Consider the following 22,349-nt stretch of genomic DNA (forward strand, 5'->3'; position numbering starts at 1 on the left):
AGGTTTGTACATTATTTATTGACATATAAAGCATTGAAATACACATATATCATTATACCATTAATACAACGGTAATTAGAATATATACAAAGGTTTTACATTATTTACTGACATATATAGTGTTACGGTTAAGAATTCTGTCGTGACAAAAGGTGTAATAAATCCCCTGTGAACAGCAAAACAGTTCAAAGACAAGTCTAAAACATTCAAATATTGTATTATTAAGCAAAGAGAGCAAGTAATACAAAGTCACAAGTCAATTTCACAATACAATACAAATGAGACAATATCTAAGGCAATGGGTCACAAAATATATATATAGGGAAGTCACCAAAGTCTTAGTGCGAGAGTGAGAAACAGTTACGCAGAATGTAACACAGCGAGCGGTCAGGCAGCAACTACGTTGACGGATATTTATGATGTATACTCCCGTGAATGTGTCCGTCCCAACACGGCAACTAGCATGTATATATACATTCCAGTCATTTCCTGAAAGTTCGAGCTCATACGATCATCGCCACTAACGTGGAATGCTCTAGAACAGTCTCGTGTTACTGTTTTTCAAAGGAAGGTAACTCTAAAGTACTGCTTTAGAGGCGTGTCGCTTAAATAATTCTGTGTTAAGCAATGTGATCCATAATAGCAAACACTAAAACCTTAACTACTGTGACCCAATTACAACTACCGCAATAGTAATTAATAAGAACTCAAATCATGAAAACATTGACAAAATGTTCACATGATTCACACAGTGCCATATTCGTTTATAATTTACATACATTCGTTCATAATTTGCACACATTCGTTCATAATTTGCACGTTCGTTCATTAATTACACAAGTTCGCATTCAGTTCACATTCGTTCAATATTTACACACGCTCACATTTGCTCATAAGTCACACAAGTTCATTCGCCAAGCCGCAAAGATCTCAGTTTGATCTACAGACTGAACTGAACTAAACTTTGATTTTTTCACTCAGACTGCAAAAGTGCAGCATAAGAGGTGCATGAATAGTGTTTACATGTGTAGAAATTATCATATTAGACAAGCTGTATGATTGATACAATGTTCATTGAGAGAAGTTACATATATGTTAATGAAGTTATCTCTTAAATAGAGCCAAAATTATTTTACAGAAGATTGAAAGTTTTCTTAGCTTGTTCGTGTTAAAAATGACATTCATTTTATATATATTTGGTCTAATATAATAATATTTTGGATATATTTTTCTCGGGACATATAAAAAATTAATGAAAAATTCATCACCAATATCATTTAGGTTACACAAACTACACTTTCTTTCATTTGCTGGGATTCGTCGCCATCTACCTGTCTCGATTGGAAGGAAATGATTGGAAGTTCGGAATTCTAACAATCTATTATAATGCAGAAAACTGAGGTATGGTTCAAATTTGAGAGATGGATTTGTGAAAATGCTATAAATGTTTCCTTTGCAGGAGATTCCAATTATTAAAATCCATGTTTGCTGATATATATCTCTTAATTTACTTTTGATAACAGTTTTAAGCTGTTTTTAAGATAAACTTTCAAAATTTTGGGATTTCCAGATGAAAGTCAGTCCAAGATCGTCGAAAATGCTTTTGAGATACATTATCCATTTATGTTCACATCTGCCAAATATACAATCGTTGCATATTAATTTATATATTAAGAAGCACACTTTTGACGATTTTCCGATTAAAAGTCTGACCCAAAAGCATACCATTCTGCTTTTAATAAAATTTACAAGGGGGAATCTGCCAAACTCGCCATATAACATAAAGTTAGGTGTTCTTTTCCTGAGTGATACTAAATATTTGAGAAAGCCAAGATGAACACTTTCAAAGAAAGAGGTATTTTCAAAACCCCAGACCTCACATCCATATAAAAGATTAGGGGTGACCATACAGTCAAACAGTTTCAAATGACAAGCAATGGAAAGTTTAAGCTTTCTGCTTTGGTTTAATACGAAAAACATTGCCTCTGTTGCCTTTTCCACTAGTATACGTTTGGTTTTAGTAAATTTGCTATTCTTTTGTAGTATAATGCGAAGATAGGAATGACAGTCGACATTTTCCAGGATATTATCTGCAATATTGAAACGTTTTTTAGATATTCTATTGGGGATCCATCAAAAATAAGGACCTTTTATTTGGATGTGTTCAATTTTAGCTTTCCTTTTTACAGTAATTATGAAAAGAATCTAACATATTTTGCAAATCACAGGGGTCTGAGGATATAAGGGCGGTACATCTTCAAAGATTGTCCATCACTATGAAGGGCAGAGTTTGAAGTGACAGAAGGATGGCTTCTTTATGGAGCGCTGGAACCAACTTGTAAGTCCAAGTTGCTGATCAGATGATGGCACATTCATCCGGCGATGCCAACCTAACATTTAAAAATATTTGTTAAATATTATATTATAGACATGAGTTACAACTACAGTTATTTTGTGGTGTTATTTAATTAACTGCAAGTAACTAAAATTAACACATGTCAAAAGATGCAAGTAACCACAATTAACACACCATGTCACTGGTGATATCTTCAGCTACTGACCATCTCCAGTCAAGAATTAAGGAAACACAATGTAACTACTTCTATTTAGGAATCAATCAGTCAAGTACATGTAAATGTACATGTACATCTGTAGTAAGTCGTATTCGTAGTGCTCTTCTGAAAGGTGGAATTGAATATTGTTACTAAAATGTCAAAAGCAGTAAAATCAAATATGGTAATATTCAGGTATAGTATGGTTGATATAAGATTGAGATGTACCTTTACTAGTACCAATGTGAATCCATTCCTGTCCACCAGCTGGGGGTTTTCTTTCTGTGATCCGTCCGACACCAACGTGTATGGAGTATCTTCCACCTCCCGCTCCTCCGATAGAATCTCGTCCTCCATGCATCTGTTATGTCAATAAAACGTCGTGCTTTTACAGTCATAAAATATATGATTATACTATTTATAATCGTTCCATCGGCATTCTGTAAGTTTTATGATACATGTTATACATTAAATATACCTACACTTTCTGAACTTCGAGAGCGTGATCGAAAGCTACTGATGGTGCATCTGTTGAATCTAACTGGAGAGTGAATTTGATGTAGTTGTCTTGCATAGGTGACACAAGGAATTAAATTCTTCTCCAGATATGTACAAGTTCAGGTAGTCGTCGCGGGTCAGCCTGTGCCACAAATCCTGTGTGTCCATGACTGACGCTGACCATACTCTAAGGCATGCTGTTTCCTTCTTACAGTCTTGGAGCACTGCACACACTGGGCAGCCATGGTTAGAGTTGTGAATGTTGTGTCAGAATGCAGGTTATATACTTTATTGAGAAACTTTACAATAAAACGTTAGACTTCCGTGTTTTCTTTCTTTCTTTTTTCTTTTTTTTTTGGAATTAAAAACTTACAACAACAATAAAACAATAAAAAAAATCAAAATATCCCATGTTTTGATTAGATTTGGATTAAAAACTTACAACAACCAAAAATCCCATATGAATTAGTCACGGCACTGAGTCAAGAGTCTTCACAATAAAAACATTTTAGTCCACTGTTCTAATTCAATTTACAATCAAAACAACTAAAACAACAACAAACTAAACACTATTTCCGCAATTTCAGTGTCCAATTTAACAATTTTTTTTTATTTTCGGCCCTTTTTGGGGCCCATTTGATTTTCACCCACGGCCCTTTTGTCCTTGTAGCTACAACCCGCCAGATGTTAAGTCAAGCTTTAACACGAGACGTTTTATGTACGTGTTGAAAACCTATCACTGCAAACATACGGGGGCGGCTAACTATGCAGCCTTAAATGTACTAGCACTTAACACATAAATATACAACAGCGAATACTGAAGTTCCATTACGACATGTGAATTATGATTTGATATATGTGGCACTATAATGATAGCTACTCTTTCAAATTGTGGACTAATATCATATCTCAAGGCCCTACAAAATGTTGAAAAACAATATGTGACTAATAGCTAGTCTTGTTTGACCTTTAATCGCTGAGCACGTTGACTGCAAGCTCCACAGACATCGATAGCAGTTATCATAACAGAGATATATTCAGCTTGTCTCGAGTTGAGCCGAAGGACAATTTCTTCCTTGTTTGTTAACATTCTGTCGACAATATCAGCTCCTCCAAGCAATGTTCCCCCGTGAACTTCGTAGTCAAGGTCATTCCAAGGAGACACAAACATATTCTTCCACGACGCCGTCAGCTTTATGTCGTTTTGCATCAACGATATGCTTCTCGAATCTGTAACAGCATATCAGTAACAGACAATATAGCAGCAAGGTTCACCCAATCTATAAGAGTGATTCCTTACATTTGCAAAGCGACTCCGAATATGAACGTTCATATTCGGAGTCGCTTTGCAAGTGTAAGGACTCAGGGAGGTCGTCCCTAACGGTTCCTTTCGAAGGCAATGATTTTGCAATCTAACCAATCAAGTTCGATTTAATGACCAAAAGCAATATCACTGCTTATTAAATCATTCACCTTATTTTTGTTGTTGTTGGTAACGATTCAAATAAATATCTGCAGCTGCCCAAGTAATCATAAGACAAAACTTACCAGCTACAGTTGGTGGTTCAGTGGGAACTGTAAAGTACGAAGTAGTTTTCTCTCCAGTTGCACCAAAGATGTCTACAGGAACTACACTGACGTTACATGCTGAGCCAGTCTCAAAGTTTACATTGGACAATGTCGCATATGTGTACTGAAGATGGTTTGGTATATCATCCTGGTAGGGATGTCTGTGACCAACAATTTCAACCTACAAAACAGTAGAAAAAAATGTAGAGATATATGCCTCCATAGTTTCTTTCCATACAGCTACACAGATCAGAATGTACAGATTTACAATATGCAAACTAAATCTCGCTACCTCAACAATTTGTTCCACCATTAGTGTAGATCGTACTAATGTGTACAGATTGTGAGTACAGTGAGTCACCTACCACTGTGGATCTCAGCTGTCGGTCTGCCTGGCTCCAGTGGAACCTGACTATGTTCTGGTCCTGATGATACACCCCTCTAGAGTAAATGGATTCAGATTGGGTTCCACTCAAGACACTCAATTCTTGTAGCGATATTTTGTTCTTTTCTTTGACAATTTCAACCCCATCAGTCTTCGTAGCCACCACTAAGCCTGCCTTGTTGAAACATCGTACTGTTGAGTAAACTGTTATTGCCGAGGTGTTTAATGCATCGCGAATGTCCACCATAGCTATCGACTGTCCAGAAGCAATTGTGCGGAACGCCATGATGTCATCGCCTCGTTTCTTTCCTCCTGTTTGGGAAACAGAGAATATAAAACAAACGATGCAGTACGCATATTATGCATTGCTATCGTGCATAGTAATATATGTGTGTGGATTTACGTAGCAATAACCCAGTCACAGTGGTCGACACCATACTCGTCATCTGTCACTTTCCAGTTGAGGCTAACCACAGTTGTTGTTTGATGATCTTCATCTGAACCTTAACGCAATGGAATGACATATATAACACTTCAAAATAATCTCACCAGATATCTTCAGTGTATCCCAATCTTATTTACTTTTTCGAAATGCTTTAATAACTTTGATAACCAGATCACTCACTAGCGGGATAATCTGCTGCTCTTTTAGAGAGAGAAATATATGCCTCTTGACTAACCATACATATGTGGCTGATACATTTAAGTAGGTATATGTCGCCGTCTGTAAATGATCGAGTCTGGACAAGACACCCCAGTAATCAACAGCATGAGTATCGATCTGCACAACTGGGAACCGATGACATGCGTCCCAAGCCAGCGACCCGATCACGTTAGTTGTCTGTCACAACAAGCATGGGTTGTTGAAGATCGGTTTTAGCCCGGACCTTTACGGGCCGGCCAAGACGTGATGATATGGACATAACTTGGATATTACCGACATTATTGTCACGTGTTTTGTAGCATTTACCTGGACCATCACCGATGTGACTGAAGATTGGCGGCGTAAGATCAACAATAATGGGTTGCCCATGGGAAACAGTGGTCAGTCCTGCAGCATTCGTTGCCATGACAGTGATGTAAATAGTGGAGTTGTGGGTCAGCTTCAGACCTGAAATATCCCCCTGAACCTTCCTGCATACATACATCCGTATACTCCTGAATTTGACTGACACCTGGGACTCTGCCTGTAATAGGTTAAAGTCTCTGGCCACAATGTATCTATCAGTAGGTGAGATATGAATCGTCCTGTAGCCATTCCTTTGAATTTAATTAAATTTGATGAAAGTATTGTTCACTTGTCGAAGTGAAATCTGTGACACCACAAAACTAATTAGCTTCTTACAAGACTTTGTACACGAGTTAGACAAAAATGATTTTACTTGACTTGATTCATGTTTATGTAAGCCCATTTGTACTGTGTAATTGGAGACTGTTGTTCCTCAAAGTGCCAGGAGGCATGTCATGATGACAAGTGAGAGAGAAACAGAGAGTGGACCACCAGATGCTCCTCGGTGTCCATACTGTCCGGACCAGCAACATAATCAACAGTCTGGACACTAACATGGTCCAGTACAAACTCCATTATCCTTGACGACGACGATATCTTCAGCACTACACTAGCATCTGTGGCTGTGAACACGTATGTGTGTTTGTTCCAGAGGATGACTGAGTGATCTCCGACACTACATGTGCCTCTACAGAGGTTAGGGTCAAGAGTAAAGCTGAAGACTTCACTTCCAATAGTAACTATTGCATCAACTGATCTCTGGGTGTTCGAAACAGTTTCAAGGTATCCAGCATGCAGCGTCAGCTTGTACTGCCTCCCAGTCTCAATGTCGGAGATTGTTTGTTGGATGCTTCCACTGACGGGTACAAACATATGTCCATCTTTAGTTAAAGGTGAGTCCGGCGCCTGAACCTTGATACACAACGCTGGGTCTGTTTCCCATGAGTTTGGTATGACAAGGTTGCAGGGTGTCGTACCTTCTGTAATATTGTCCACCTCGAAAGATGGATTCTTCACAACATTGTATCCTAGATACGCTACCGCCTGAGGTTCAGGGGGTGATGTGTCGATGACAACTCCATCAGATACAGTCACATCTGAGGCATGACCAACCGCGTCAGCAGCATATACTTTGCTCCATATTGTACCTATAAATAAAGTTAGCACATATTTGATGTTAGGAAATGTATCACTACATTGTATATTCTGGCACAAGTGTTTAGATGTACTTACCTCCAGACAATGGGGTTGGAAGCGATCTACTGAAGGATGTGTGTAGTCCAGTATCAAATCAGTCCACCACACTGCAATCTGATGTGTCCTTTCTTGTCCCCACACACCAAAAATACTAGACGATTGTAGAGTCTGTGTCAGAGAAGCCGTACCAGGAAGCAGAGACTTCGGATGTAGAACTTTGGTAGCCCACGTCATGGACGTCTGCAGATTTGGAAGAAACAGTCTTGCAGTGTTCCCGCAAGCTAGAAATATGTGGCTCTATAATGTGTCATTAAATCTGAAAATACCCACTGTTTACATTTCTGCACTGAAATTTTCTTACAAAACTAGCTTTATTTGCATTAACAAAACTCACTCACTCGCTCATTTAAAAATTACATTTTGTGAAGTTTCTTTTTTGACTACATAAACAGTTACTGATTCCTGAATACTGAGTATTCCAGCGAAGTATGGAACCTTCGCGATTGGCCTCTTGTTTACCAACAGTCAAAACACACAAATATACAGAAGAGTTCCTAAAGGGTGGCAACGCCAAAGTGGTGCATTGAAAGGCGTGCCGCTAAAATACTAATATCATAGCAAGATAACTGACATAATAAGTAGGCATGTAATAATACGGATAACATGGGAAACATCTTGCAGTATTACTGTGATATACAGCATCTTCACAATACACTTACAGCCTGGAAAGTGCATCAGCACGTTGGTTTTGACTTTAATGGTCACTAGAGTGAACCCTTGGAAGGTCAAACCCTACCTCTTAAGTCTTTGGTTCTTGTTCTTCATTTTATTAAGGAAAGTCAAAGGATTGTGTTCTGTAAACAATTCAACATGCAAAGTAGTGGTTCGTAGATACACTTCAAGATGCTGTAAAGGTAACAAAAGACCTAATGTCTCTTTCCCAGTGGTAGAATATTTTCTCTGATGCTTGTCAAACTTCTTGGAAACTGGATGTTCAAAATATTGACAAAACTTTCTATAACAACCTGCCATACCCAAGGGTTCTCTCTTAGATTGAGGTACGGGGAAATGTACTATTGCTTCAACTTTAGCATGAACTGATTGTACCTGGCCGTGCCCTACTGCATGCCCTACAATTCAACATGTGCCTTTTCAAATTCACACTGGCGAGATTCACAGTCAGTTTTGCTTCAGACTCCCTTTCGAAGAGATAGAAGGCATTCTCTTCAGATGGTCTTCCCACTCGTTATCGTAACTGATGACCAATGTACGCTTCAACACTATCAAGACCAGACGTGATGAGTCTCTGGAACAACGCTGGAATAAACGGCATCAATTTGTATTGATACAGTCCATCTGGTGTAGTCGATATTTTCTTGGCACGGTCTGTGAATGGAATCTACCAGAGGTCCCTCAATAAGTCAAACTTGCTTCTGTGTTTAGCTTGACCAATGCAGTCAATGCAATCATCCACTCTCGGAATTGGATATGAATCAGTTTGTGAGAGTGCATTGACAGCTTTCATGTCAGCACAGCAGCGCCAACCACCCCCACCACTTTTCGGCAGAAGAACACATGTTGAACTTCAAGGACTGTCACTGGGTTCAGTAATGTCATTGTCCAACATTTATTTCACTTCCTTCCACAGAATTTTCGCTATTCGATGTGGGTGTTACACGCACAGCATCACCTACATCTGTATCATGGCTAACAACATCAGTTCGATCAGGCACGTCAGGAAATAAGTGCGAGAACTCCTGAATAAAATCTGACGTTTGAACTTTCTGCTCAGGGGATAAATGTGATAGTTTCTAATCAAGGTAGGTGAGCTTACACATCAGAATTTTTTAACTTTGGTGGAACATTATAACTAAGGTCATCACACTTCACACTGGTAACACCATCATCAGTGTTGTTAATATGTTCACCATTGTCTGTGGTACCATCGGTAACTGGGTAGAATGTGGCAATACAATGGACCTGTTTGGTTTCTAACCTGTCATGATTTCTTTTTATCTTGTTTACATGACACACCCTCTTGTGTTTACAAAGGCCAACCTTCAGGGCCACATAGTCTGCGTCACTAACTTTTTTGTCAACAACATTTGGACCATTATATCTGGCTCTCTGACGTTGACCAGGAATGGGGCATAAGACTAACACTTTCTCACCACAAATGACATTTCACTCCTTTTGACTCTGTCATAGTTTGTTTCAAGTTTTGTCTTTCCAACTCACTGAGATTGATCTCAGGACTGTCATTGAGACATTGTTCTTCTAAATGTTAGTGGCTCACGCACACTGTGACCAGATACAACCTCAAAGGGGCTAAACCTTAAACTTTCCTGAACTGACTCCCTGACAGAAAACAACAACAAATACATACCCTCATCACAATCTTTCTCTGTCTAAAAACAATGTCTTGATCAAATTCTTCAAGGTGTGATGAAAACTCTCTAAAGATAATTGCGACTTTGGACGATAAGCACTAGACTTACTTTGCGTAATACCCAACTGCTACATAGCCTGTTTAAACACCTGAAACATAATGTTAGAGCCTTTATCAGACTGAACAACATCTGGCAAACCATCTGAGGTGAAACACATGTTCAAAGCCTCGACAATCACAGGAGCAACAACCTACGAAGTGTTATTGCATCAGGAAATTTGGTAGAAGCACACTAGGAGTTGTCAGAACACTGGAAGAGTCCGCACACAAAGGTGACTCCAAGGTTTTTTCACCTGGTCATAGGTGGGCTCGATCCCGGCGCCTCCAATCACAATGGGTTACTAGCCTGGCGCCTTAGACAGCTCGCCCACCGCGCCACCACACTTGTGAATCCCACATAATGTCATACCGGCCGACCGGTCTCGTTGTACTTTCGTAAGTCTTGTCATATTCGTTGTGGTGGGTTGGTTACTGCATGCTTGCTCTGTCCTGCGTCAATAATTGTATAACACCATCATGCACGTGCACTTGGATCAACGTTTTGAAAAATGCACGATTCGTAAGAGGTCTTCAGTTAGCTGCCATGTCACCCGTATTGTGTTTTGGTGAATGCTCTCTGCTTTGGTTCAAACTTGTACGTTTTTAAAATGAGTGCATTTATCATTAATTTATAACAATTTATATAATTACGTTACGAATCGGCTGAAATACTGCCACTCACCCACTCAATTAAACCTGTACGTGCGTTTTTGGTTTTTTTGTGCAATTACTTTAAAAGTGATAACTTTCTTTTGCCCAGTAGTGACTCTCAGAATTCATGTGATTATTACGTAGCATGTTCAACCGCCCATACACCAACAATGAAATATTACTCTTTGCAGCTGTATGTGACAGTAGTAATCCAGTCCGCTGCTTGACTCATGCTCAACGCATGCACACAGATCAGTATCCCATCAGTGCCACACTCGTACTTTTACCGAAGTGGAAAACGCCTGAAAAGTGCATCACTTGAAGCTTTCTTCTTCAGCTGACACACCGTTACGCAGTCCTACACTCTAACAATCACAATATATACAACCCGTCAAAGGTTTAGACCCATTTAGAGCCCTCACGTTATGTTATGTACTGATATGTGGTTACATAGAAGGTGCATTTCTCCACAAACTTGGGGAACCGAGTGCAAACAGATAAATTGCCCGAGTGTAATGTATCACACTGCTGAAATCCGTGTGCAGATACCTGAACAGCTGAGGTTTGGAGTGAGGTCTTGAGAAGGATTCGCCAATTTACACTGAGGTTCAACATTTATTGAAGTCAGGACAATAAGAATTTCGACGTTATTTATTTGTTTTGAAATGTTTTTGTTGTATAAAAGTACCTTTAAACTGTTTGGACTATTTTAGAAAATCTAGTTTAGAACAGTTGACTGCAGTAAGTGACTGCATTTACACAAGTGAGTCTAAGCTTATGATGGGTAATTTGTTACTGTTGTATCTGTGTTAAAATCCAGGCATTTCCTGTATTCAAGATAGGTCTTATCTTTCCATTGCCAGTGTGCGGCGCCATCAGTAACTGTGACCTGGGGACATGCACCACCAGCAGCAACCAGGCGACCCCACATGCCTACAATGTGTCAAGCCCAGTTGTTGGGGTCAACCGCCGTAATATTACGGGAAGATTGCTAAAAGATGCAACAAACACGTACAACCCTGTTCGACAAAGTCAGCTATGTGTCATGTGCAGTTCAGGTCGCCACACACATACGACGCAACATGTGATGCATGTATCGATATGCTTGGGTATGGTTAGGTGAGGAATATTCACGGTCTCTCCTTCATGTGATATCTTGTCACTGCCCACCATTCTCAGTGTGTATGTGTGCGTGCTAGCGTATGTGTGTGTGCTCGCGCGCGTGTGTGTATTGTCAACCTTCTGACAACAGCCCACACAGCACACCCCACACCTCCCTTCAAATTCCTAAAGTAAGAGCGTCCACTTTTTCTGAAGTTCAGAAACCCACTGAACTGAAGTCTTTGAATGAACTGTACAGCGACTTCATTCCTGGACTGCATGCCTGTCAGACAACGGAAATAGCAAGTTGTGTTTGACAATAGGATGTGCTGCTTGCCCGAGCCAATACCATAACGCCTACGCATACGTTCCACCTCACTGTCTGTGCACCCTTGACTGGTCAGTTGTCCAGGTAATATCTGAACTCGTCTGTGAACCAAGCCTGATGCCAAGTCTTATCTCCTGTACCGCAGATATGTTGCCTGCACCATGTTGATAACGTTTGAGCAGAACTGGACGTATTGCACAGCGTCCGGACCGGAGGTTATACTCCCTCAGTCAGTTCCGTTCAGTCCGCTCACTGGACGTGAGCCAGGAAGGGTCTGAACATGATATCTGCAATCGATTCCTTACATGAGTTAGCCGAAATGTCGAGGTCCTGCTGACATGACGTCACTTGTCCGATGCAAATCTCTCGTGTTCCCATGATGAACGTCTCCAAAGAGATGAGATTCATTGGACACAAAATGGCTTTACTTTGGACCACCCAGTCTCCAGCACAGGCTGATGTATTGTAAGCCACTGTATGACGTACGTGCAGTTAACATGTTTTTATTTTGTTTTTTGTAACGTGAATTTAGTTCGCGGAACCGTTTGTCAGTGCAGTTTTAAAAAGCAAATGTTGCATTGTCTTGCTGCTTCTATATTGACGTGTATGAAGTGTTGACAATTTATCTTTTTGAATTTCAGTGGCACTTGCGTTTTTTGATTGGTCTCACAAGCATAGATGCCTGTGACGCCTGGCCTAGAATGGCTGTCGTGGAATGTCAAACTTGTCTTCCTTGACATCCAAGATATTTGTTGTTTGTCAGTTTAGATAGGAGACAGTTACCTTGCTCTAATCTTATCGGACTGATCGCATTCCATTTTTTAAACTATATGTCATGCACATTCAAACTTCCTGGTATAGCTCACTTGGATCAACCTGTTTATGTCCAGGGTATACCTGCGCTTGATATATGAATGTCATACCGGCGGGTCAGAACACTGCTGTTCGTCTCACAGACAAGATTTGGAGGTACACATTTACGTGAGTGAGTAAATATAAAATTTAGTTGAAATAGGGAGTGAGTTCATATTTAACGTCACATCGGCAATATTTCAGCCATATCGTGAACATTTAACACTGAAATGGAATATATGTGCATTATAAAAACATGTCGACAAAGGACAGTGAAACAACTAAAATATCACAATTACCATTAAAACTAGCGTAGAAAGTTAAAACTAATATCATTAAATGGACAATACAATATAACAACAGGCTATAGATCGTCAGCAACTGAAGATAGATCACCACACTAGGGACCATTGGTACTTACATTAGTTGAAATAACATATACAAAAATATATACGCAGTAAAAATATTGGATTGTTTTGATTCACAACAAAAGCAAACAAAATATATCTGACTGACTGTCTGTCTGTCTGTCTGTCTGACTTTCTGTCTGTCTGTCTGTCTGTCTGATGCTACGTGAACCAAGTGGCCGCATTTGAAGTTAAGAGTTTATCTCGAATGAATAAATTACATATATGCGCCGAATGAAATACAAGCTGCGCAAACTGACCTTTCAATGCTGTTCCCTCAGAGCTCAAGGCAGTATTTAGTACTATTTACAATGATACACTTGAACTTTGATCTGAATATCTGAGGTAACACATGACTTGAAAGTGCGATATCTCCCGCTAATACTGATTACACAGTAACTTGAAATGTCAGCCCGACTTCTGAATAAGCATGCCCACTGCAGTACTGATAACAGTTAGCATGTCAACGGCAAAATCAGGGAAGGACTTGTAGCCAGATTTTCATTTTAATGAGATAACTTGAAGTTTAAGAAACATAAAATTATATAATGTATATTGCAGTACAACTTGAACACATTGGATAGGGAATTTGAAATGGGACTTAACGTATGTGTTAGGAGTGAATGGGTGAGTTAAAAGTTTTAGTCGCATCGGTTTTTTCAGATGTCCTCCTTTGTTGGGCAGTTAATGAAAGACCTCAGGCTTCTGCAAATGATAATGCCCTGAAAAATAGCGTTATCCTTATAATGAAGAACTGTTTTCTGTCGCTATCGTATGTTTTACTGCCCAGTACCTGACACCCAGGTAGTCAACGTTTCACAAGATTCCCAATCAGATTCCATTGGGTAAATAAACTGTTTTTATGATCTGTTTTGTGGAATAAGTAAGCGTTGTTGTCTTTCTTCTTTCTGTCATTATTTCGGTCACGTAACATGTTGATTCCCAAGTCGGAAATAGAAGTAAAACAAGAATGCGATTTGAAGACAATAGTTTTAAAGTTAATATTAATGTGTCGCTATCATGTAAGTACAAAGTAGAATAACAAATGAATACAAATCCAAAGGCAATTTAACATAAGAGCTGGAATATTCGCCTCTAAGCAACAGTAATCAGTTTGCAGCTGGGCAGAGTATTCAGCCATACTACTTATCACACGCAGTGAATCTTTCACATGCGACATGAGCGGAAATAGCCATCTCTCCTTACTACATCAGAAAACTCTCGGTGGCAAAACACCTTGGAAACAACACCCTGTAGTACTTTCCAGATATTTCTGTATGCATCCAACACACGTCTAAATATACCAGTTCACTGACCCTTACTGAATCTACATGCACTATGTGTAGCAATGCGGACATTAAACAATGCATACAACAGCCCTATAGAATGCAGTAACTGTTGTTTTTGTCCTTCAGTGAACGTTGGCAGAGAGGAGATACGATGTCTGTTCAATACTATGTAATGTTTTGGGTGTGTACACTTGTTGTGTGGAATTATAGCACAGGATTGCAAGAAAATGGGTAAGAAAACATTTCTGTCTTCTCGTTAGAGCTTTGTCAAAATGTTCATATATATGCAAAACCTGTCTAGTCACAATATGGCTGAAGAAGTGTGGTTTCAGTTATTAACGTTCTCACTCGAACGCTTTGTGAATATAGACACAAGGAACTTAGTCAAGTACCCCTATAAGTTTTCAAAGATAGGTTCTCAACACGTGCATCCAACTTGTCGTGGTGACCACGATGGAAAACTATAATGGTTTTTTTTCTTATTCTTACTATCCTTTGATTCATAGAAGAGGAAAAATGAGTGGAATCCATGTTGGTTTAGAGATGATAATTGCTCATCATAAAAGAACCCACTGATTTTCATGCAAAACCATATCTGTACAAGTATGGCCTAGAAATGTTTAATATTCAGCCTGTTAGTGAATGTGAACATGTAAAATGTCATTTTGCACGTCTTACACGATTCAAGGTCAATAACGCTTGTGACTGTATGACAGACAGCACTCTCCTCCTCATACCCCCTGTCAGCCTCCTGATCCTCTGAAGGCGCAGGCTTCTCTTGAGATTAAAATATTTGATATCTTTTGGATATTTTGTGAACGTTTAATAAATAAACATTTTAAAGTACGTTACACACGCAGTGTACAACGACAAAATTGGAGTTCAAACGATTCTGTGATTTCCCCAGTGATTTCAACATCTGTTGAAGCGGGATGCCCGGAGTATAATGTCGTGAGCTTAGTAGTCTAATTTCGCCTGTGTGTATCTCAAGCCAACGTAACATGTATTAACTATGCCTTATATCCCGGAGTGACTCATTGGTATGGCAAATGACAGTCTCAGGAGAAACACTTTACTTGTTATGCATTCTTGCAAAGATGTCTGTGTACATGTGTCATAACTGAACGTAAAGAGAACAGATCTAGCTGTATGGAACATACATTTTTTTGTAATCCGCCTGCAAGAATCCGTAGGTCTTCCTCTCAACACCCTACACCACCTTGGTTGGGGCGAGGAGCTGCTGATAAACATCAATTGCAAGCTTCACTATCTTTCAGGAAAAATGTAGAGACGGTCATAACCTACAGGTCATCGCGTTACACAACAGCGTGTGGATTTTTGAATTGGCATCGATGCTCAAGATACCGGTAAACACATGCTGTTCATATTTACAATATTATTTTTCATCAATATACTAATTATCTTCTTTATGGTACTAGTCAATCCTGTTCTAGTATTTAAGAACGAGCTGCATCAAACGAACGGTCACAGCACCTCTTTGCACACTGGAAAATCATTTGACAGAACTGTAGTGACCGAAACATAGTTCAAGCTGTTACTCCTGTTATAAATAACAAGTTCAATGAATCAGTCTTTATTTCAGTACTTAAAAGACCACAGGTCCGTAGTACATTTAAAGTGTACATTAGTAGGTAAAAGTCATTTACTATTGTGTGCGTTGCCAGATTCTGTAACAGTGATGTGGTAGTATCTGTTAACAGTGAAAATTTTGTAACACTTGGATGCTTTTAATAGGAAGGTATTTCTTTCGTAGAGTCGCATAAACAGGACAGATTAGAAGGAGATGTAATTCATCCTCAACGGTATTCATATTACATGATGTTCTGTTTTCTCTTTATAAACCTGCTAGTTTCGATAAATAATCCATGGGAAGACCAACGAAAACGAGAGAGAGCTATGCGATACTACTTTACGTCGATTTGTGCTAAATAGTCTTCAAAACGTATATCCGATTTGAGCTTTTCATAGTACAAACATTTTGTGGAGAGAAGTAAAGATTCCGATCTAGATTGGAAATACATATCTTTCATCCTTTGTGTAAATGATGAAATAAAGTTTGCATGGGGATGAGGGGGGTGAGCATTGTGATTACACTCATTCATTACGATAAACAGTTTTGTACATCTCTCTAATTTCAATCACACACTTTCTTTTTCCATTTTCATCATACAATTTCATCATATAACATTTTCCAAAAAACTGTGCCATGGCATTTGCAGTAATGTTACCCAATAAAGGAAATCTAATTAATTCTCTGTAAGCCATCATAGTACACGTGTTTGGTTTTACACCAAGGAATTTATGAACTCTTCCGAAACTGTTATTTTGCTGTAATCTCCACATTTCAGAGCCATATAAAAGTACTGGACTTATCTTCACACTGAATATTTTTTAAAATGTCCTAAAGGATATTTCAGCTGAAGATCTCATATTTTTAATTTAACAAACACATATTAGAATTTTCAAGGCTTGTAATGACACTGTTTGTGTGTTTGGACCAGGAATGACTATTAGAGTGAAGAAGCATGGTACGCCTTTGGAGTAGCTGTCCTTTGTGATAACATGTATAATTAGAAAGTTTTGGGCGTTTCGTAAACACGATAATTTGGGTTTTGTCTCTGTGCACACACAACTTATATTGGTCTGAAAATGTGTCTTTTTTGTACTTGTTTCTGTAAACCGCTAACAGCACGAAATAATAATACAATGTCATCGGCCAAGAATAGCAGAAAGTTGTAATGTATCAGGTGTAGTTGGGTTCCACTGCCAATTAATTAATGAAAAACGCTAAAAGGAAAGGTTTAAAATACAGCCTTCTCTAAGACCTCGTTCACTAATAAAAATTCCACTGATTCATGCTTATTCCGTAGACACACTTGAACATGTTTGTAAGTTGCACATGATAATATCATACGTCTATAAGTAAGTTTGTTTCCGACAGGCAGCGGTCAAACAAGAGTCTCAGATGCAGACCAGGGTACAGAACAACAGATAACAAAGGCTGCCCACATCGTATGTGAATTGTGCTACTTGGTTTGAGTAAAACTTACAACAGTCACACTGCGATCTGGTTCGCTCAGGAACAACAAGTTAGATGAATCTTCTGTTAAATTTCGTTTATCAACAAGTCAGCTGAGGTAACAGCCATAAATGATATAATGATAAAACTAGTACTCTGCTTGTATATTACAGCTGTATGTGACAATGAGATCAATCCCATCGCTTGCAACATCGACTACAGGACATCCCACATCGTCTACAGTAACGGCACGACACAGTACAAGAGTGGGGGCAACTGTACTTCCCCTGGGATCTGTACCAACTGTAATGAAGGCTTTTACCCTAGCAGAGAACGGTGCAGAAGTACGTGTATATAGGTCTCCTGTCATATCTTTAATTTCATTTAGGACCTTTCGGTCACTTTCTGGCATTTGTGTGAGTAGAAATGTTCTTGTGTAATGTTACAAACAGTAAGAACACAATATCACATTTTTTAGTTGTCTACTCAGCATAAAACAATTGTTATATGTTTTGTCTCCAGTGTGCGGTGCTATTAATAACTGTCCTCTTGAGACATGCACCAGCAGCAGCAATCAGATGTGTAGTCGCTGTGAGGGTGTCGTGCTGGACCAGGCAGGATACAGGGCTTATGTGGCTTCCTCGGATAACAGAACATGTATACGTAAGTTGAATATTGAGTCAACGATATGTTCACAATAGCAGTTGGAACATTTTGTTAGAGGACACATGGCAACAAGTGTCGTTGTGTTGACCCATTGCAGTTGCTGCTCTTTTCCAGTTCACCGCGCTATGACACTCGCACAACCAACTTTGAATAGATAAATGTTACTCCAAGATGTTGATTCATATTTCAATGGTCTGTTTGAGTGGCATTTTAGAAGTATGAAAGTACACTAATGACTAATGACATTCGTATGTATAACACGTTTATTTTGTAACAGCAACGGTACATTGTTCAGCCGTCGTCGAGCAGGCACGCAACGGGGGCACACCCTGAGTGTAACCAAAGTAACAACATAATTATCTGTTGTCAAAGCCAGTCAATGACCAAATGGATTAGAGATGGAATAAAAGGATAATTTAGACAAGGGAAACTGTTATACAGCTGAAATAGCTTGTCTGTCTATATCGCAGTTAATTTATACAAACACATTTCGGGTTGTGACTGTTGTGATTTTCTTCCATCAACATGGAAAAGGTTGCTGAGGCTGCGGGAGGGTGAGAAGGCAGTGTAGTGTCTGCTTGCTGTTTATGTTGCGTTGGCGTGATTGTTGTGGTTTGGGTCGTTTGGAGGGAGCGGAAGAGTTGCTGCAGTGGCTATGTAGATTATATTAGAGTTGTTATCCATAAGTGTCTGACTTCCATGCCTATATCACAAGATCCGGTTAGAACAGGTCTTTGGTAACAGCTGCTTGTCATTGCCAGCGACTAACGGGATTGAGTGGTCAGGTTCGCTGACCTGGTTGACTCATGTCATCGTATGCGAAATGTGTGGTGCGATGTTTTGAGAACTCACAACCTAAAGCTGTGAAAAAGCTACACAGCTAGTAGTATTGTATACACTGATCATTCATGAGATACATGTGAAAGTTTCAACGTCCCGAAACAAACAATATTAATATTGTGATACCTGGAAGAGATATACAATAGAAAATTCTAAAACTGAGTAGTGTCTTCGCAATAGATGGCACCAACGCGAGCAGATCCAGTCATGGCCTGGCACCCAGTGATTATTATCTGTTTGAAGTCTCACTTGTATGGAAGACGATTTGCCAGCGATGTACTCAAGGCAACAATAGAAACTTGGAATTGTCAACTTGCAGCACAAATGGGTGAAATTTGTTGAACTGAAAGGAGACTATAGTGAAAAAAGACTGTCAATTGTATATAAATTCTCAAAACCTTTTGACCTCCGCTCGTAAGTATGAACAATCTCTTATACTGTCTATGAATGAGATTCGATGCGTAACTGTTTGAATATGATTGTGTGCGAATCGTAGGTCCTACATTTTTTGTCTTCAGAGGCGTGTTCGTGGCGGAGTGACAGCACCCGGTGTTATCCCGGGACATGCAGGAACGAGTACGCCAGTAACTGTGCCTGCTCCAGCGGCTTCACGGGTAAACACTGCCAGACAAGTGAGTTGACGTATTATGAAATTACAAGCCACAACAAAATAGAAACAAATACTATGTGGTTCTCTCCTCAGAAAAGTCAGTGAGTGGTGGGTAGTGCCAGAAGCGTAAGGGTATGCTTACAATTTTCGTGAAGAAACGGCGCTAATTAAAAAAAGAAACAAGGTTTGGAAAGAAAGTCTGAGAAAGTCTTGAGACAACTAGCTGATCTTGTAGTTCTTTATCATTTTCTGACGGAACGTTTAAGATTCGTCTTATCATGCATGTACTCCTGAAACGGGATTGTTTGGCAATTTCTGCCAATAAATCTTATGATTGGGTGTGGGTAAACACGCTGAATATGTGTGGATGATAGGAGTATTCTAGTATAATGAACTAGGAATAGTTTAGAATAATCTATGTGGAAATGTTTACATATTCTACTTTGAAGGAGAATAATTGAAATATTTACAGGACAATAATGTATTTATGATTCACTTTAAGAAAGTGATGACAGCAGGTGTTCGCGAAAAGGTGAGTGTATCCTGCCCCACACTGGGCACCTGTCATAAACAAATGCTAGTTATTTGTTCACCTGAAATAATAGGGAAAGGCATCGGATAACATTTTTGTTACTGATGAATTATATTCGAAACTTACCATAAAACGTTTTGAAACCTTCACTGGATAAAGGGTGTATAATATTGCCGTGAATGTTGTAACCTTGATTAATTATTTTCTTCCATCTCTTAATTCCTCGGGGAACAAAGGAAATTCACCCCTCCAACGGACGTGGTCCTGGGAGAATCTCTTCAGCTCAACCCTAGTCGTTTCGGCTGCCTTTGCCTCTGTTTTGGTCGACCCACTCTCCACTCCCCTTGCTGATACCAGTCAAGGGCCTGCATGGTTACATTAGAGGCAGGCTTGTGGAGCGTTTGACCAAATCGTCCCTATTTCCTTTTCTTCATCTCGGACTCGATTGGGACGTGTCTGGTCCTGTCTCATAGTTGTTCGCTGGGGAGAACTTCGATTCCGGCCACCTGATGTTGAGGATATTCCTGAGACACCTATAGGTAAATCCCTGGAGTTTTGTGGCTAATGGTCTTGGTTACCCGCCAGCTGTCTGAGCCGTAAAGTAGGTAGTTGGTGCTGACGATCCAGATCGTGTTGTGGACTGAGAGGTCTGTTGATCTCCACATTGGCCATAGGGTGTTCAGTGCTTGACGGACTTTGTTGGTTTGGCACTTGGTGTCTTCATCTGTCCCCACCTTTACTGATGACACTGTCCCAAACCTGTCGACGTCCTTGATGTTTTCTTGGTGTAGTTACTCTGGGTCTTCTTTCATATTGTTCACCCTCGTGATATCTGTCTTCCCGATGTTGATTCTGAGGTCAGTCTTTTCCTCTTCTCTCTGTAACACTGCATAGCTTATTTTGAGCATCACGCTGCCTTTGGCACAGAGGGCTGCTGTCATCTGCGAAGTTCAGGTCCTCCAGCTGCTTTGTGAAGGTATGCCAGGTGCCCTGCTGCTGTGGCCTGCCGTGATCTCACGCATTATCCAGAAGACCGCCAACAGCGACAACAAACAGCCCTGACTGTTTGTGTAGAGAAGCATACTCAGTGGCATGACGATCTTTGAAATCAAAGATGCTCGGCATGAAAATGAAATTGACTATTGGACAGTTGAAATAATACCTTTTGTCAAACAGCTTTGCGAAGAGTTTTCGTGTCATTCTGTATCTTATTGCATACATCTAAAAATCAAACAGTTGAGGCGGTTGTCTCACTAGATTGCTTGATTTCAAGTTCAGGTGGATAAATCAGTGGAAGGCTATTGAAGATTTGATGGTTATTGAAGGACTTCAGATCACTGATGTAATGGAAGCTTATGTTAAACTTCTTGGCCGGACTACCTTGTTTTGATTTTGCCAACTCAAGCAGAAATTCTAATTCATATTCTTCACGAAATAGATCCACAAGGCGTGAGTACAATTAGTGACCGTGGGTATGCCTACTCCGTCGCGAAATGTTCTATTACCAGTTTTCACATAGGTTTTATCAATGAGAAAGTCCAGTATTTCACAGGACATTTGTTTTCATTTTTGACATATTGTCCTGAACCTCTGAAGAGGCTCCTCATCCTAACATTTGTTATGTGGGATAGTGGTATACAGTGTTTCGACAGAACAGAACTCGGTCTGTTTCTCGGATTCTAAAATGTAAGCAAAGACACATGGTATCAATTCCCCTTGTCCCAAAAAGAATTCTTGAGTTAGCATATTTTTAATTATCAACTCATTTCTCACATTTAACTGAGTAGAGCTTTTAAAAAAATAGAAATTAGATGAGAAAACTCAGTTTGGGTATGATATCCAACCCTGGTGGCATCATTAGTTTTCAAAGATTCATTCTTATAATTTTGATTCTTTTAATCGGTTTCACTAGTCTCCACATTTCGTATTCAGGTATACTTTGTGTATTACCGAGTTTATAAATCATTTAAATTACAGCGTAATGTATTTCAGTCACAGACTAGGAACGTATCTTTATACGTGAATGTTACAGTAACAGCGAAGCCCGCAATAAACCAGAACCTCCTAAGACTGACCGCCAGCAACGGCGACACGACAGAGGCACCTCCCGGCATCAACAGTGGTCCATCTCAGTCCATCAGCTGGTCCAACATCAATTCTCCATCCAGAATGTACTACAAGTTTACGGCAAAATACAAAATGGTATCTCCATCCAAACATAACTTCATTGAAGACTTCCGTGTTGGAATTGTCAATGGCTCTGCTACATTCAAACTAAAGAGAGGTATGTTTAATATCAACATTCAACTGTATCAATATGTACAACATATTTGAA

At 39.6% G+C, this 22,349-nt stretch overlaps 2 protein-coding genes across 2 annotated transcripts in view; one reads left to right on the forward strand and one right to left on the reverse strand.

Annotated features, from left to right (window-relative positions):
* On the reverse strand, nt 1-13,341 carry LOC137274171 (uncharacterized). Its single transcript, XM_067807209.1, has 7 exons — nt 13,298-13,341; nt 7,247-7,450; nt 5,975-7,161; nt 4,985-5,316; nt 4,599-4,800; nt 2,781-4,280; nt 1-2,390 (listed from the first exon to the last, which is right to left on the reverse strand). Exons 3-6 carry the CDS (start codon nt 6,150-6,152, stop codon nt 4,003-4,005), a joined length of 990 nt encoding a protein of 329 aa, XP_067663310.1. The 5' UTR covers nt 6,153-7,161; nt 7,247-7,450; nt 13,298-13,341; the 3' UTR covers nt 1-2,390; nt 2,781-4,002.
* Nucleotides 12,678-22,349, forward strand: part of LOC137274162 (uncharacterized) — a 17,275-nt gene continuing 7,603 nt past the window's right edge. The window contains exons 1-8 of the mRNA XM_067807197.1: nt 12,678-12,747; nt 14,453-14,557; nt 15,604-15,693; nt 17,289-17,359; nt 17,540-17,710; nt 17,889-18,029; nt 19,391-19,504; nt 22,047-22,298. Coding sequence (XP_067663298.1) covers nt 12,689-12,747; nt 14,453-14,557; nt 15,604-15,693; nt 17,289-17,359; nt 17,540-17,710; nt 17,889-18,029; nt 19,391-19,504; nt 22,047-22,298 — 1,003 coding nt within the window. The 5' untranslated portion in view covers nt 12,678-12,688. The remainder of the gene's footprint in view (nt 12,748-14,452; nt 14,558-15,603; nt 15,694-17,288; nt 17,360-17,539; nt 17,711-17,888; nt 18,030-19,390; nt 19,505-22,046; nt 22,299-22,349) is intronic.

The sequence above is a fragment of the Haliotis asinina genome, chromosome 2 (genome assembly GCF_037392515.1).
Source record: "Haliotis asinina isolate JCU_RB_2024 chromosome 2, JCU_Hal_asi_v2, whole genome shotgun sequence".
Lineage (NCBI taxonomy): Eukaryota > Metazoa > Mollusca > Gastropoda > Lepetellida > Haliotidae > Haliotis > Haliotis asinina.

Bases quoted from the DNA above. Each gene is read 5' to 3' on its own strand.
- LOC137274171 (XM_067807209.1), bottom strand. From the start codon at position 6,152: ATGTATGTATGCAGGAAGGTTCAGGGGGATATTTCAGGTCTGAAGCTG. The intron at 5,317-5,974 runs GTAAATGCTACA...TTTCCCAAACAG, and splicing joins TCACATCGGTGATGGTCCAG to GAGGAAAGAAACGAGGCGAT. The intron at 4,801-4,984 runs GTAGGTGACTCA...ACTGTTTTGTAG, and splicing joins GACAGCTGAGATCCACAGTG to GTTGAAATTGTTGGTCACAG.